The 17,628-nt window shown below is 42.2% G+C and overlaps 1 protein-coding gene and 1 long non-coding RNA gene across 3 annotated transcripts; one reads left to right on the top strand and one right to left on the bottom strand.

The window, feature by feature from the left end:
* The first annotated feature begins 205 nt into the window (after window positions 1–205).
* LOC119725595 lies at window positions 206–707 on the top strand. Its single transcript, XR_005270714.1, has 2 exons — window positions 206–570; window positions 604–707. It is a non-coding gene; the product is annotated as an uncharacterized LOC119725595 (long non-coding RNA).
* A 2,678-nt stretch (window positions 708–3,385) lies between these two features.
* Window positions 3,386–11,969, bottom strand: LOC119725594 (F-box only protein 30-like). 2 transcript variants are annotated; one of them, XM_038197061.1, is made up of 6 exons: window positions 11,717–11,969; window positions 9,236–10,236; window positions 7,243–7,422; window positions 6,235–6,390; window positions 5,105–6,013; window positions 3,386–4,088 (listed from the first exon to the last, which is right to left on the bottom strand). In XM_038197061.1, the coding sequence occupies exons 2-6, from the start codon at window positions 10,232–10,234 to the stop codon at window positions 3,825–3,827; spliced, it is 2,508 nt and encodes an 835-aa protein (XP_038052989.1). In that variant the 5' UTR covers window positions 10,235–10,236; window positions 11,717–11,969; the 3' UTR covers window positions 3,386–3,824. The 2 variants fall into 2 exon arrangements, with proteins under 2 accessions (XP_038052989.1, XP_038052990.1); XM_038197062.1 differs by having other exon boundaries at window positions 7,243–7,419; window positions 11,717–11,968.
* Between the last annotated feature and the right edge of the window lie 5,659 nt (window positions 11,970–17,628).

Raw genomic sequence — 17,628 nt, 5'->3', positions numbered from 1 at the left:
TCAAAAGAATGCACTCTTCAAACGAATGCCATGTGGTGCGGGCCGCGCGACTGTTTTTGAACACTATTCAGCGGCATTTGAACAAAATAATCACCCTCATATCGGCCCTCAACCAATGGGAATGCGCAAACTGCCCCTGGTATTTTTTTATCGATGAACATCAGAAGTTGCTGATCGAAAATCAAACACATTTCACACATTTCTTGTACGCTTGTTCAAATTTTACGGTACTTTATTCCCCTAAAAGTATATTTTTTAATGTAAGCTGTATCAGTATTCCACAAATTGCATAGTTATTACATTGTAATTAAACTACAACATGGGCAACCTCTCATCAAAATAGATCGATCCATTAAAGCCCGGCCCAATATCTTAACCAATTACAGTGGTGTGATGTCCGACATGCGCGTACGCGCGTATATAGACGCGCGGATGAAAACACGCAGTGTGGCATGGAAGAGGCGCACGTGCTCTTGGCCAAGTGTGCAGTGGGCGTGGCTTAATATGGATTGGTCTGTAACATCCCTGGTCAGCCAAAGAAGGGTCAAGACAATGGTGGATTAGAGAGAGGTCATTTGTATTGGGAGAGTATTTTAGAGAGAGGTCATTTGTATTGGTTTTTCAATGATGACCACCCCATAGTTCACGATTCATCGCTTGATAAAGCCATAAACTACAGCAAGACGTACGCACCCTTCCCCCCCCCCCCCCCCAAAAAAAAGTCAAAAAAAAAAGGGGAATTTAACTATCTGCATTTACTACTGCAGGACCAGTAATATCTTTATGAATAATTTGGCATACTGATAAAATGACTTAAGTCATCCACTGGAAGCTTTTGCACACATACAAAACTTTGAAATAATTTTTGGTTTCAGACCAAAGCATTTCATCTGAAATCTCGAAACTTGTCAAGCTAGATTACATATTATTTATGTAAAAAAATTAACAATAAATAGTTTAACTGCAAGCACCTACATTGTGTACACATGACAAGGAATCAAGCTTTGCTTGGGACTAACAGTACAAATGCAACCAAAAGTTGTGATGCTTCAAAGACCTAACATACAACTTACTACATGTCATTAGCGGTGGATAACACCCCCCCCCCCCCCACCCCCACCCCACCCCACCCCCGACTTGCCAGTTTGAGTTTTTGTCATTATGAAAAATATGCCAAATCGACTGCCACTCCTCATCGAACCCCCCCCCCCCCACCCACAGCCCCCGCCCCAACCACTACAACCACTTGTTCCCTATAGGGTACCTGCTTGGAAATCCTAGATATAGGCTAATGATACCCATCACAAACTATGCATACTATTCCGAAACAAACTTATTACTGAACACACTGACACTAGAAGCCCACGTAAACTACAATTTCACTGTTCTTTCTAATGGGTCATTCTATAAATTAAGGGTCCAAAGTGTGACATTTTTCCTGTCCATGTTACCTCAGAACTTAGTAATTTGCCATTCAAGCATCATAAAGAATTAATGTAAAATGTTATTTGTATTTGTTGGGGAGGTTTTTTGTTATTCATAATCAGTCTTGTAGGACGACTGCATTAAGGAGTGCATCCAGTATTATAAAATCACAGATGTCAGATGGAACAGGGACAGGCAAAATGTGGACCCAAAACTTATAAAATGACTCAGATAGGAATACATTTTACGACCAAGCAGTAAATAATCTAAGACTCACACACATGGAAGCTCAATGAATAAATTTGACACAAAACCAACTGGTTGAATTATAAATAAATAATTGGTGAACACAGGCCACAAGTGCATGTACATTTTATACATGTATTTCCAAGTGTCTGAGCCAATATTGTTTAGGTTTGAAACATTTTTACATAATCTTGCAATTTTTTTAGGCCAAAAAAAAAAAGTCTCTGGTTTCTGGTATGGAGCTTGCCCAAAAAGTGGTGCGGCAACGCGGCTTCTTTTTTTTACCCGACTTTTTGCTTCAAAATAACGGCGACGCGCGCGCATACCAGAAACCGGAGACTTTCTTTTGGCCTTAAATGGACTTTAATTTTTAATTCAATATAAATTGCACCACGCCTACACTAATTACACAAAACTTCAACATCTGCAATTCAAATTGGAGAAAGAAAGCTCGACTCATTTATCAAGGAAACTTTATGCACAATTGAGATAAAAATTGTGACATTGAAAAAAATGCTCCATGCCACGGTTCATTTATGCCGTTGCTTCCTACATCATAGGCTGCTTGCTGGCCATATACCACTATATATCCTTGGTGATCCACGAAGGGTTCAATTTCCCTCAAATTTTCACGGGAAAATCTAACAACTCCATGAATCACCTTGGAAGGCTACCTTTAATGCACCACTCGCAGCAGTAAATATTTGTATTCTGTTTACATTTATACAATGTATGGGGTGTATTGAAGTTTGAACACCACTTTGTAGACCTTTAAAGGAATATACATCATTTGCTTTTGCTGTAATTTTCAGAAATGGATGAAATTGGGGGGTTGGAAATATATAGCAAATATAGTTACACTGACTTTTTTGAGGTTTTGGGTTCAAAAATGCTGTACAAACCAAGAAAAACAATCATTTTCCTGTAGTCTGGTTCCCTGACTCCATTTAAAAAGAAACAGAGCAGTTTACATACATTGCGGAATTGCAAGGTCAGGGAACCAGTCTAGCTGGCTTGTACCCGTTCATAGGTGACTAATCGATTGCAAACAAGTGCGATGGTCAATTGGGGCCAGTATTTGAAAAAAAAGCCAGTTTTTTTTCCAACGCTGGTCGGCCGATCAGCGTTGGAAATTGATACAAAAATACCACTTTTCTTGAAAATGACAGTATACCAGGTGCCATGATTTTACAGGATGCTTTACACTGTCATTCACTAACAGTCCAGCAAGGTATTTCAAAATGATTTGGTAGTTTTATTTTTGGATGTTTGCAAATGTTGTATTTTCCCTTTAATTCCCTGATGAGATTCAGTTTACGTTTGTGCCACGTAGCAAATCTCTTTTGTGTCTTTGTGAATCATTCATTGTGGCAGAGCATGCTGTCCCAAAACGTTGAGTATCGCCACTTCTTTTCAGAGCCTCACAAAGTCACAAAAGAGATTTGTCACATGGTAGCGCTGTCGCCAGCTCCATGCATGGGGGGGATAGTACCAACAAGGGGGTAAACTACAATAAAACAATTCAGAAATACATCCTTCAAATCTTAACTTCCATATTTTCGTTCGCCCGTGTTTGAACTGAAATCATAATTCCAAAATATTCCCCTTGTAGGGTACTGAGATTTCTGTGGGCAAATTTGCAATGTCCCACTGTCCCCATTGTTTGTTTGTTTCTTTGGTTGTTGTTGTTATTGTTTGGGGGGGGGGGGGGGGGGGGGGGAGGGGTTGGTGGGGGTTAGTTCCTTGTACCCTACAACACCCCCCCCCCCTTCTCCATGTTCAATGACACTGGCTGAGTTGTCAAACTGTGCCATCTACCATTGTCTACTGTTCCAGCATGGAGTTCATACCTAAAAACATCTATTGCAAAATACCGCTTCAGGCAAACTATGAAAATCACAAAGCAGACTTCCAATGGTGAAGAGGGAAGATCCAGGGAAGTAGTCGAGTCCATCACAAGTCCAGTCACAAGTAAATCACAAGTCCATCCACACAAGTCAAGTCGCAAGTAACAGGGGATGAATAATAAAAAAAGATGCCTTTGTCAAAGTTTATTTGAATAGCTTGTGAGTTGAATTGGGACTGGAGAACTTGTGATGAAATCGCAGGGACCGGTGATGACCTGGACTACATCTCTGTGACCAAGATCTCATTCATTCAACCTCTGGAGCAACCGGAGTGATGCTACCGTCCTCGACGTGCCTGTTGCCTGTTTCCATCTTGGCTTCGTCAGCCTCTTGCTCGTCTCCGTTCGTCTTCGCTGCCGTTGCTTCTGGAAGTTTGATCATGACGCGTACGGGCTCCGTCTGTTGCAGCGCGACGTTGTAGGGGCACTTGGCAAGATGCACCGCCAGGCTTGGGTGGTCCTCAAAACCCCAGCGGCGGACCGGCGTGAATGCTGTGCTGAACTGCCACACCTGGGAATTCAAATACAACATTAGCAATGAACAGCTGTCATAGTGCATGATAAAGTCAATTAACCCTGCTATGCCCAGTGCAGTTGGCAGAGAATTATCAGACCTTTCAAAACATTTTAAATTTGCCTGACTAAAAGGGTTTTGAAAGGTGAAATAGAGCTGGAACTTTGAAACTTTTCGAAAGGTTTCGGAAGGTGAAGCAACTCTGAGGGCAAATTCAGTAAGTTGCCATTCAAAACCTTTCGAAAGGAATTGAAAGGTGTGGTAGTGCAGTAACAATAAATTCTGGAGGATTTTAAAAGGTCCTGTATTTTTTGTCCTCCAATGTGCCAGAACCCAGATTTTGAGGTGTTTTGAATGGTCAAACCACAGGAGAGTTATAAGTCGAATCCAAAGTAAAGTCAGAGCTTCAAACTTGAAAAGTAAGTGAAGATGAATAATGACAAAGGGATGCCTTGCCAGGTGAGGTCATCTGGATGCAAGCATGGACCTCATGTACACAAATTCAATGTTTGCAATAAGGTCAAAGAAAAAAAAAGTTCTGCTTCCAATTACATGGCATTTGAAAACAGGGCCAGAAGGTAGGGAATTTGTTTGGGGAGGGAAAATTTGTTTGTGTGTACAATCATACGGAGCTGTCTGCGCGTAGTCAAGGCTTAAAGGTAGTAATTGATGATTTTCAGGGTTTTTCCCCTCATTTTCCCAAAATAAAATTATGGCAGGGGCTGTCAAAATAGGGTAGGTAGATAGGGTAACCGAAAGCAAAATATTATTTTTAGGGGCCTAACTGCTGGACAGTCAACTTTAAGACAAAACCATGCAAGTAGTTCGCCAAACAGAACCAAATGTGCTCACTGCTCAGTGAAATTGTGAATGCTTCTTAAGTGGATTCCTAGGCATGCTAGGTGTCAACGAAATTTGACAGATACTCTGCAAGTGATATCTCCAACTTGTGCCGTTTCATTTTCTGTAATCAATATTGTTTGGCTCATTTTACCCTTTGTAAAATTACGCACCCTGTATGCGACCTCCCACCGCCCGTCCACTTTCTCCCACTGCTGTAGGACCATCCCCCTCTCCTCAAGGATGCTGCAGCAAATCTGGCGCAGCAACTTGGAGGTCAGGGCCAGGTTGCACAGACTGAAGGCGTCCAGAAACTTGGTCAGGTACCGCAGGATCTCGGACGGCAGCTGGCTCAGAAAGTCCGGCTCCAATTGGTGCTCCTTCTCAGTCGCCGATTCTGATTGGCTGGTGGGATTTTGAACTGGCGCCGCTGATTGGACGGTTGGGTTCTCTGCATCCACTGGGTCATGTGACTTTGCTGCCTTGGGCAAGTCAGAGTTGTCGGTGTGGGTTTCCGATTTCGAATTTCCAGAACACTTATCGTTCTCTACATTGTGCTGTGCCTCAGTACAGTTTAAGCTCCCATTTGATTGGTCCATTGCATGTAAGGAGACTTCTGATTGGTCAGCCCCACCCTCTTTTATCAAATCAGCACCTGGATTTAACTTCTTGCTCTCTAAGCCAGATTGTTCTGAGAATCCACTATCCTTAGAGGAAACCGTCACTGGTTTGAAATCAGCGTTCAACGTGTCTTCACACTCTTTTGAATTGTCTGTCTTTTGAACAGTTCGGTCGCTGCCATTTAATGGCACCCACTCCATTTCAACCACCGTGTCGACCTGGCTTAAGCCCTCTGACTGAGTCGGTCGGCAGCCGTTCCCGTCCAACCGCACCCCAAAGCTCTCCAGGTGCTCGTGGTGGACGACCCTCGCCGCCTTCTCCCCGGGATGGAACCGGCGCTGCGAGTACGTGCAGCCGTAAGGCGCTAGAGGGCAGCGTTGCTCCAGCCAGCCGTTCAGCCCACCGTGGATGTCGCTGTGGACGTTCTGGAAGTGGGAAGCAAACTCGTCCCTTCGGAAGACCTGTCCAAATGTATGACAGAAAGTAGAACCGATCAGTCGTCAAATTCTTTCATAATTGTTTCTTACAGAGATCCGTGTCTTCATGAAGGACCATTTGTACTCAGGCTCTTACAAAACTGTGGGCTGTTCTCAAACTGTGAATTTCACACACACAAAAAACAAATAGCATAGAAGAAATTTGTTAGAAGTAATCAAACGTAGCGGACTTTAGCATTACCCACCTGTGCGCATAAGAATGTGTACATGGAGTCCGGTTTGGCCTGGTACCTGGTGATAGACTCCAACGACAGGTCCAGACTCAGTGAGGCCTGCAATGGCGAATCAGAGTTGGTGGCTGGAAAGGAGGCTACACCAGACCCCGGTATCATCATAGGAGGCTACGGGAAGTCAAATCGAATGAATGGATACTTTGGGTTTTGAGGGGTTTTATTTCGGGGTTTTTGGCCACCCTCCCTTCAAATACATGCAATGTTAATTACATTTTCGCTGACTATTTTGCCCCAAAACTCTGTCATCAATACTGGGACCATTTGAAATATTTTGGACTGATCAAGTGACTTGTGATCTGACTCGTGATGAACTCATAATCGACCTGGGACTGACTTGCGATCGACTTGTGCTTGACTAGCCATCGACTTGTGATTGAGTTGCGATTGACTTGTGATTGACTTGTGATTGACTTACGAACGACTTGTGATTGACTTGCGATCGACTTGTTAATGACTTGCGATTGACTTGTATAAACTTGCGATCGACCCTAGATTTGACTTGGGAAGTTGTGATGGACTTGTGATTTGAGTTGTGATTTGAGTTGTGATTGACTTGTGAGTTACTTGTGAGTTACTTGCGAGTTACTTGTAAGTGACTGGTGATTGACTGATGATTGACTGGTGATTGACTGATGATTGACTCATGATTCACTGATAATTGAGTTGTGATAGATTTGTGATTGACTTGTGAGTTACTTGTGAGTTACTTGTTGTGAGTGACTTGTGATTGGCGGGTGATTGACTCATGATTGACTGGTGATTCGTAAGTCGACTTGCAATTGACTTGCTCAGCAGGTCTTGCGATCGACCCTTGATTTGATTTGTGAAGTTGTGATGAACTTGTGATTGACTTGCGTTCAACTTGTGATTGACTTGCAATCGACTTGTGATTGACTCATGATTGGACTTGTGATCCAACAACTCAATTAAAACTCTGCAAAGACCGATGCACATATGTACCTCAACCACCAGTATCTTGGAGTGGCCTCTTCCTGGCGCTGCCGACACCTCTCCCGTGGTGGAAGGGGTGACAAACAGGGCCGGCATGGGGACGTCGATCAGGCTGTCTTCACTGCTCGAGCTGCTTCTGTATCCCTGATGAGCATCTAGACTGGCAGGGCCCGAGTCCTGAAGAGGCTGCTTGATAGAGTGAACCAGGAAAAAAACTCAACTCACATTTACAAAATTGTCACCTTTATTTTTTGGAAATGCCTCATTCAGCAGTCGTACCAGGACTATCCTTCAGAAAGGAAAACGTTCTTAGGCCTAAAAAAAAAAAGTGTTATGTTGGCGTAACCCGACCGACCCTAAAAATGCGGCCGACCCTGGATATTTTTTATTTTTTTTGAAGGGAAGAAATATAATTAAAATCTATAGAAATGTATTTTAAATACGTTTTGAAACCATTTCTGACCGTTTCTCCTCAATTGTATGACGATAGCGCGCGTGGAACTTTGGAGTGCACAATGTTTTGCACCTTCCTCTCCATGACACAACGAACATGCAGAAGATCGCGCAGACCTAGCCTACAGGCAGTGCGCGTGCGGTGATCGATGCACCATGCATGCATGATAGATGCACATGTACATGTACAGTACATGTATAGCCTCGTCCTAGACTGTTGCACGGCGCGAACTGCTACATACACTATTGAAAATACTTCGCTATTTATTCCATGTTAAAAAAAATAGTTCATTATAATATAAATTATTTTAATTAATTTTCCACTATTTTACACGATAACAATTGATATATATTTATTCTAAAAATGGTAAACTATTCTGTAACCCCGGCGGCCGACACGACCCGGCCGCGTCGCGCCGGCCCCCGGCCCGTGGTTACGCGCGTACGCCGTCGCATCATGGCGCCCGGTACCGAAGCGTACAGTGTTTCCATCAAGGGCAAATGGGGATCTTCGGTCATTTTCGACCGTTTAATGCGGATAAATTTGAGTCTAGAGCTGGGGGTAATCGCAGAGCTGTGCCGATGGTGTACAAGCGGGTTACACCGTGCTAAACATACAAACTTCAAGGAAGAATCGGGTCCATATAAAGATGTCGATGCAGATGAAACGGCTAACATTTTGTCTGATTTTGGATTCCGCTTTTTGATATGTACCTTTGATATGTACCATGCCTTCCTTAAATTTTCCTCGATCTGACAGTTTTGTTTTTATTTGCACAAAAACAAGAAACTATAAAAGAAAGACATAAAAAGTGAAATAAATGTCACTCAGAGTTTAAAAGTATACAAATAGTAGCCTTGTTTTCTTTTGTTATCGTGTACTACTACCGGCTTAATGTCATTTTCGTTGCTGGGAAAAAAAAAAAAAAAAAAAAAAAAAAAAAAACACCGACCGACCTACCCTATTTTTTCTGGCCCGTTACGCCAACATAACTTTTTTTTTTTTTAGGCCTTAATAAAAGACTCAAAGACAAATTCATGAGCATGACCTCATTTATTAAAAAAAATTGCGGCGAACTTGACCCAGACTTGAAATATGTTCAACTTTTTGCCAAACTGGTTTGCAAAAAATTGACAAAATGTGGAGGGTGTTTTTGGTTAGGCAGGGAATGATTCTGTATGTACTGTGAATTCTGCAGCAATCGGCTTAACCTGTGATGCACTGTGTCGAGGTCTTGGGCCGGATCTTGTGTTGTTTATGCTCAGTTGTGCATTAAATTTAGGCCTAGATTAAATACATTGTACTTGAAATCCTCCGCACTGCACCAGTATGTCACTGGCTCTGCCTCAACATGTTAACAGTGATTGGCGGAGGATTCTGCAGGATTGAGGCAGTGGTCACCCCTCCGAGGACCGCATTCAAGAAATAACGGGGGATTTTGAGGCTATACATGCAATTTATACAATGAGGCAGTTGGAAGGTTTTGCAGGATTGAGGTTGCATCCTAGCAAAAAAGGGAGTTACGGATAATTAATATGCGTCACTCACTTTTTCTGACTCATCTTTTCCGTTTGTTTCCCAGGTTAACAAATCACTGATGACCTGGAGATGCACACCGTTGTCCTGGAGATGACCGTTGTCTTGGAGATGACCCTCGTCACTATTCTGATTTGTCGTTGGTTTGCTAGCGCCCTGAGTCGGGCTTCCTTCACCGTTTTCTTTCATAGCATTATGAGAGTCCATGAGCCGTTCCATGCGTTCCTTGCGTCTCTCGCAGTGCGCGCAGTGAATGTACGGGTAGAGGGTGCTACCCAGGCTGAAGTCCGGCCGGTCCGGTAAGGAGGCCACGTCGCCAGTCATGGCGTGGATGGCCGTGGACAGCTGCTGCACTGTGTCCTGGCTGGCCCGGTACAGCTCATCGCAGATGCTCTGCCGCAGACCCGCGGGGCTCCGCGAACGCTTTTTCTCGGGCGCGTTCTCCCACCGGTGCATGTCCTGTAGAAGGGTCTCCAGCTCACGCTGTTCGTTGAACTCCTTCCCGGCGTCCCCGCTGTCTGTGGTCAGCTGGCTGGCAAGAGGCACGGCCGGGTGCCTCCGGTTGAGATTGTTGGTCAAGATACGCCGGGTCCGGACCGACGCCCGCATGGACTTGGTCAGCATGCGTTGGTCCCGCAGCGCCAACGCGATGTCCAGCTGCTCTCGGTTGCAGTCCGTGAGGAAGGGGACAGGCTGGCGGGACTGGCGCTCGCTGGAGCAGACAGGCCACCGGTTCCACTCCATGGTGCAGTGGACTAAGCTGGCCGGGCAACCGGCGAGGTGGCGTGACATCTGCGAGCGTTGGACCTGCATGGGGCAGCCATAACCCGCGTTGAAGCAGGGAACTTTCTCGTTGCTGCAGAGCAGGCCGTGCTCGCTCTGCTTGCAGGCATGGAAGCGTGCCCCACAATCCAGCTCGCACTGGACGAGGCTGCAAGATGGGAGGCGCGCGTTGCACTTACTGTCATAGCAGGCATGACAGTGGTCATGTTCATCAACTTCTGAAGGCATGCCTTGGAACAAAGATTAGAAAAACAGAATGTATTATTTTTTCTTCATTCAGAGACCAACGTCATGGATTTAAAAACTCAGCTGCTATTTTCTTTATTTCAAATTTTTTTAAGTGAAAAGTTAAAAAAACAAACATTAAAAATAGTGATATTGTGATAGATATAGATAGTGGATATTTTGCCGGAGGTAATGACAGCAAACTAACGTTTACTAAAGGTTTGCCGGTGGCAATCCATATCAACAGAGGGCGCTGTACTCTTTAAGATAGGGCTGAATTATAAGATGTATTAAATTCCCACCAAAAGTTGTGAAGCGCGTTTGGTGTAATGGTTAAGCAAAAGCTCTAGTGAGCGGGATGTCTCGGGTTTGATCCCAACCCCCGCCACATTTTTAAGGTTTTTTTTCCCATCCCCAAATAAATAAGAATATTCTTCTTTTATTATTTTAACATGTCTCAAACATTTTATTGCAGAGTATTACATTTTCTTTTTCAGATTTGTGGCTCTGGAGGATTTTTTTTAAAAGGGAAATAAAGTCCGAAATTATAAAATGGTCTGAATCCCATCTTGTGAATACGAGGTTACAACGATAATATTGGCATGGATCCTGACTAAAATTTGTCACCGTAAAATGTTTAAACTGTACAAAAAAAACAGTAACTGCGCATGTTCAGTGCATATCCGGCAAAGTAACGTTTACTAAAGGTTTGCCGTCTCCGGCAAAATATCCACTGCCATAGATATATGCCCTAGTATAAGATTAGAATGATAATTTTGATGATGATTATGTCTTTAATAATAAATAATTATGCATAATAAATAAATTGATGATGCTGATGAAAGTGGTAATTGCATGGCAATCAGGCAATGAAAAACAATTGTTTAAGTTTCTTTAAGAAGTTCTCAGTTTTTCCTATGCAATGACAGTACCATACATGCAAATCGCAATGCTGACTGAGGCCAGAATCAGGTTTTGTAAGTAAAAACAATGAAGACAAGCTTTTTATAGCTCCATGGTCAAACTTAAAGGATATCTTTATTTTATTTTTGTTCCCTCTTCACTAGCGAAATTTAGGAAAGAATGTTGTAGCCTGATGCTATTTTTTTTCATCATATAATTATCAATATCAGTGGAGGTCAGTCATTGCAAAAAATGTTGAAACTGAAAGACGTGAATCTGAAGACTGGGACTGAGAAACGTTTCCAATTTTGTCAGAAAATTCTTAGTTATTCTTCTTGACCCTCCATAGACTTTATACACAACCAACAAAGTGGCGTCTGGATGCTACATTCTTTCCAAAAGCATCTTGTTTTCAAATCACAAAATAATGCAGTTGAGTTTACATTGACAATGGTTGGTGAATGTCGAAACAGTCTGTTGAAAACATGAACTAGTTGAACCATGAAGAAATACGACTGCGACCAATACAAAACAACGAAGCCGGAGAAAAAAAACACGGAAGGGAATATTTAGCATTCTTACCGATACTGTTCCTTTTTTAGCAGAGACGATCCCTACAAACAAAGACGTGTCTTTTTGTCCGGCAGAATGGCCCGCAATGCATCAACCAGCATGACCAGGGCAAAAGCAATAACTCGCCGGATAAATTCTTCAAATTCCGGGCGAGCTTTCCGAGCTGCGCCGCTGCGACGGCCGTCGACGTCGCACATTATTTTTTTCGTGGCAGACGATAAAAAAGTTCGTAGGTCAATTTCGTTGGTTTAACAACGTCCCATTCCTCGATATATCATAGGGCTTATCAGCCCGCGGGTACCAGTGAGATCTCTGTGATTTGTTGACACATTTTGGGTCAACTGGTAAGCGGCGCCAGGCTGCCTGTATTCCAGCTGAGCCAAGCATTTTGTAACGGTTTTTGGAGCAAACTCATCATTGCCTGTCGATTACCTGCGACGGTTTAAAGGGACTAACTATTAATTTTCAAGGGCAAAATAAATTAGGCCAGGCTCGAAATGAATTCCAAAGTCGTATTTATCATGAGAAAGGTTCAATTCCCTTCTAGGAAAGGCCATTGCTTTTTACCAAAAATGAAACACAAAAATCCCCTCATTAAAATGTCCTCCCAGAAATTACCGAGTTGCTCGACACGCCCCCTTTTCTCCTCTTCATACCAAATTAAGGCGAGTGGAATGATTGAGTGTATGTAAAAACCCTTTGGGGAAATTCCATGAGACTTTCACATTCATGTACTGCACAAGACCCAAGGAACAAAACCCGTCTGACATTTCAAGTGTATTTACTATTTGCATGGGCTTCGGTGGGTAGGGGAGGGGGATGGGTGTAAATGTTCCCCCACTATTTTGTTCCCGAATAATTGTAGCCTACATTTGATCCTGTAGCTCAGAATAGCTGATTCAATTACTCAAACTCGAAAATGATGCTTAATTATGATCTTTTGCTCAAAAACAATGGTTAAAGTGGTCAGAAATAAGCCATTTGCGAGTTAAATTTGAATAAAATCTGGAACGCTGACTTAATACAATGCTTTGCACGTTTTAACCTAGCATTCTCCTGACCAAAGAGACTGTTACTATATCACGTGATTCGGGGCAAGCCTTATGCTAGCAACCCCCAGCTCCGGCATGGTCTGGTGTCTTTGTACCATTCTCACCCATTGTGAACAATGTATTGGTGCTGAGCGTCTCTTACGTAACTATGTAAGAGCTTGCCCCGAATCATGTGAATAGCAACAGTGTCTTTGGTCTGGAGAATTCAAAGTTAAAATGTGCCAAGCATTCTGAGCAAGTCAGTGTACCACATGTTTCTCAAATGTAAATCCCAAAGGGTATAGGTTACTCGCAAATGGCTTATTGCCTCAGATCGCAACACAGAGCGTCTAGAATCCAAAGTCAGGCCCGGACCCACGCTGTTAGGACTTCACGCTTTGCATAAGTCCTAATCAAGGTAACCCCCCCCCCCCCTTGAGATGCAATAAGCCTCTGTACTAATGACATCACACTTTGTTTACCTGTGTGCTTTCCTATGATGCTCAGTGGACCGCGGACCCCCACTGGCTCCATAGGAAGTTCACATACATAAATAAAGTGTGACGTCATTAGTACAGAGGCTTATTGACGCCCTTTCACATGGCTCATGTACTGCAAATGTGCACTTCGCTTGAATTTATAAGTTTAACAGGGTTCAGGAAAAAAATAATGAGCCAAGTTGCATACATCCTGTTACATGTAAGCCAAAACAGACTTGTGTACTGTACACATTGCTTCCTGTTCAGAGTTATGTTTCAATATTAAAGGGAATATACAACATTTGCTTTTGCTGCAATTTTCAGAAATAAATGGATTTGGAGGATTAGTATGTTATAAAATATTGTTAAACTGACTTGTTTCATGTTTTGGGCTTGTAGATGCTGGAAAAACCAAGAAAACCTATCATGTTCTTGTAGTCTGATTCCCTGACCCCACTTAAGATGAAACGAAGCAATTAATACACTTTGGGGAATTGTAAGGTCAGAGAATCAGTCTAGCGGGCTTGTACCCCTTCACAGGTGTGTCGTCAATTGCAAAGAAAAGTCAGAATAACTGAATATGAAAAATTACGAACAGTTTTTGAAAAAAAGCCAGTTTTCTCCAACGCTGGTCGGCCGACCAGCGTTGGGAAAAATACAGTTTTGCTTGAAAATGTCAGGCCACCAGGAGCCACGATTTTAAAGGATGCTTTAGACTGTCAGTCCCTAACAATTCAGTAAGGTATTTTGTGGTAATTTGATCATTTCGTTTTTTGATGTTTGCAAATGTTGTATTTTCCCTTTAAAAGCACACTGCAAGGGCTTGAAATTTGTAAAAAGCTCTTACTATATTCTCACCATTTCTCATTTCACTGGATCAGTAGAACTTTGTAAAAAAATACAAAACACAAAAGAAAAGAACATAGAGACATGTATTCAAAGATGCATAAAGATTTTTTTTATATACACAACATGTTAATTAATATCATACAATATACATGGCTTATAAAAGAAAAGTATTTTTTGTTTCATACAATACAATCAGTTTTAAGGAGATCTTTTCTCATTTATTTATCTTTTTAATTTAAGGAAGCAAGGTTTTATTTTATATGAGGAAATAACTTTTTTTCAGTGTCTAAAGGCAGTTTACTTGTACACTTTAAAGTACGACACAGGAAAAGGAAATTCAAGTACATGTGTATGTCTGGTAAACAGTATACGTGTAGTAAGATAATGCAGCCAGAAACAAGTTGAACATGATCCAATGATGTATATCGAACTACAAGAATGCTATGCTATAATCTATTTTAATACCACACAATAAGCCTCTGCGCAGATTGAGTTAAGACAAGATAAGATTTGCCTGACGACGGGCAGAGCATACTGTTCAAAACGTTGAGTCCCTCCAGTTCTTTTCAGAACCACACATACATGTTTTCACAAGAGAGATTTATTCACAGAGTGCTACCGCAAACTTATCTTTTCTAAGCATCTTTCCACCATGCAAACGTTCAAATCACAAAATTGTGTTACTCCCGGTTAGGGTTAGGGTTAGGGATAGAATTAGGAATATGTGCAGTCGGAACATGGGGGTGTCGGAACATAGGGGTATCTGAACATAGGAGTGTCGGAACATAGAGGTGTATACCGCAAATGCAACAGTGCATGCGTACATCAGATTCAACTTTTTAGTTTCGGGAGATCAACAAAGCAGATGTGAATGCACAAAAGTGAACGGGGGACATGGTAACCAAATCCGCATAATGCAATTTTTTTACCTGATCAATAAGATGGTGGAAACTTTTGTCGAAACGAAAGTTGGAGCATTCAAAACATTGTAAACCATGGTGGCGTAAACAAAAATCATCAAACTTTTGCATTTACAAATGTACATGTACTTCCAAACCACAAGTTTTCTTTGATTTTGTTAGTAGACTACCCCGCTATGGTTTTGTACGCATGTGGCGAGTTGTTGATCTCTTGGAACTAAATTATGATGTGCGCACGCACGTTGGATTTGCGAAGACTTCTTATGATGCGTGACCGAAGCATCTACCACATTACACCATACACTTAAAGCCCCAATCCTTAATTAGCGGATGTAGCCATGTGCAAAAGCTATACAAATCCTTGCTAAGGCCAAAAAAAAAAATATTCGGTCTCTGGTCAGACCAAAGTTTTGGAATTGATGCGGCGACGCAGCTTTTTTTTTTTTGGCTTTTTTTTTTTCTTCAAGCTTGGATTGTACAGAGAAGGTGGGGTACTATTTTGCTTTTTTGGTGTCCTCATGTACATTGGTGTCCTCCATAATTTGCCTTGGTGCTCTCGATCATTTGCCTCGGTGCAATTTCCCATTCCTTGGTGCTCTTTGGTAGAAAAAATTGAGGAGGTGCAGCAATAGAGGGCGCTGTTGGAGCTACTGCGGAACATTTTGGAGAAAAAAAAAGATTGACGCGCATGATTAAAATCGATGCGCGCGCTGACCAGAGACCGACTTACTATTTTTTTTTGGCCTAACCTGTGAAATATGCTTACTGTTAGCATAGACTTCCTGCTTAATTTGTTTGGAACCGTTTGCTTGCAGTAAGCAGAATCACAAATTGGGCCCAGACAGGATTGTGCACAAAACCTAAACATAGTTCAAATTGTTTTGTTTTTTTGTCCGGAAATTCGAATGCCCGACACTATTCCATTAATAAACTGAAATTCAGTTTACATTAGTTGAACCACTTAACTCTGTGATTAAGGTGAACGATTATCTTAAAACAAGGTATCTGCTCTATAGGTGCAGCACTGAATTTAAATATTTTTAACAATGTAACTTACAAAAAAATCACTTACTTTGCCTATACCATGCATGTCAAATACCAGTGCATGTCAATTGCTAGTGCTTATTACATACTGATTACAGATTTAATGATATGAAAATGATGGTCTTCTTAAAGATTTGGGTGCAATATTCCTAATATCGTTTAACACCTGGTATGATTGATCGTTTATCTGCAGGCAGCCTCAATGTCACACAGATATATAGAGTCAGAGAACACCCAACGCATTGTCGTTTTCATGACCTCTGATTTGGGGTCAACTCATTTAAATAATGCATGCTTGGGGACTATAGGCAGCATAGGCACATGGGCTCCGTGCATAAGTACCCCCTCAACGGTCAAAATGGGAGAGTTGGGGGAGACCACTGGGAGAGACATTCAAACGCATTGCCGACGACGCCTGACGCTCACGCCAAGACGCTATGGGTGTGTGCGCATGTAGAATGAGTACAGTTGTGCGCACTGCGCCCTCTACCGTTCATACACAGAGTCCTCAGCAAACATTAAATATTTGGGAAGCTTTAAAAACTTCCCGTCCACAATTTCATGGTTCTGCCTGCCAAAAGAATTCTGCAGTTCAGATCATCATTCTGTTACGGGATACATGTACCTACGCGCACAAACCAAAATTTGTGATTTTTGTTCGGCATTAGCGAATATGCAGGCCCAGTTTTACATGGCACACTTGCTTTACACATTTTAAAAATGTTACTTATAATTTGGGATGAAGGTACTTAGGTAGTGACCAAGAGCTCTTTCTCATTCTATCATGACTACCTCGGGTTAGCCACGCTCGTGAATTGCGGGAAATCGGGGCCGGACACCGAGCGCTATTGTGCCGCCACTACACACTGCCGCAGTGTCAGCTACTCTCGGGCTATAGCTGTTGAACATGTCTTTAATGGTTTTCGCAATGACAGCCGGGATGGGTTTTTTTTGCCCAACACCTATTTCCCCGTGGTAGCACGCCAAGTTTGCAAGCAAACCCCGCAGCACCCACACCTGGTGCATGTTGGAACACTCACTACGATCAGCGTGCAGAGGTCTACGCGTAGATATGCAGATCAGAATTGTAAGATGAAGTCACACTGATGAATGGTAAACTGTTTAATATTGAAGGAACATTATTGCATGGTTATGTTAGGCACATTCAAAAAGCTGCAGATAGTGAAGATTACTTGTCTGAACTACAACAGATAAACTTGGCCCATTCGGGGTCCGAAAAATTGTTGTTTTCCTTTTTTTACAGATAACTACAAGTACTCATAACATGGCATAATTATTTCTTCAGATTATTCAAGGATTTACTTTAAAAAGTTTGAATCTCGATGTAGTTTTTTTTCCAAAGAGGAATATTCAGGCACATGAATTAATGAAAACACTTTCAGCAATTCTTTTTCACGTGGAAGTCCCGAATTGTGAATATAATTGTTGATTATAGCAAATTCACCGGGTTTTTTTCTGTACACTTGTTCAGGATCATTCCCTCAAGTCCTACGAATGTGATAAGTTCTTTTAAAAACAAAATTACGCAAAAGTCACTGAATATATGAATATCGGATTTTGTTTTACTATTTCTCGTC

The sequence above is a fragment of the Patiria miniata genome, unplaced genomic scaffold (genome assembly GCF_015706575.1).
Source record: "Patiria miniata isolate m_02_andy unplaced genomic scaffold, ASM1570657v1 HiC_scaffold_19, whole genome shotgun sequence".
In the NCBI taxonomy this organism is placed as follows: domain Eukaryota; kingdom Metazoa; phylum Echinodermata; class Asteroidea; order Valvatida; family Asterinidae; genus Patiria; species Patiria miniata.
This window is presented reverse-complemented; position numbering and strand designations above follow the sequence as displayed.

Excerpts from the sequence above, each read along its gene's own strand:
- LOC119725594 (XM_038197061.1), bottom strand. The coding sequence starts at position 10,234 with ATGCCTTCAGAAGTTGATGAACATGACCACTGTCATGCCTGCTATGAC. Across the intron at positions 6,391-7,242 it reads CCAAGATACTGGTGGTTGAG|CCTCCTATGATGATACCGGG; the intron begins GTACATATGTGC and ends GACTTCCCGTAG. Across the intron at positions 4,089-5,104 it reads GGTGGGAGGTCGCATACAGG|GTGTGGCAGTTCAGCACAGC; the intron begins GTGCGTAATTTT and ends TTGAATTCCCAG.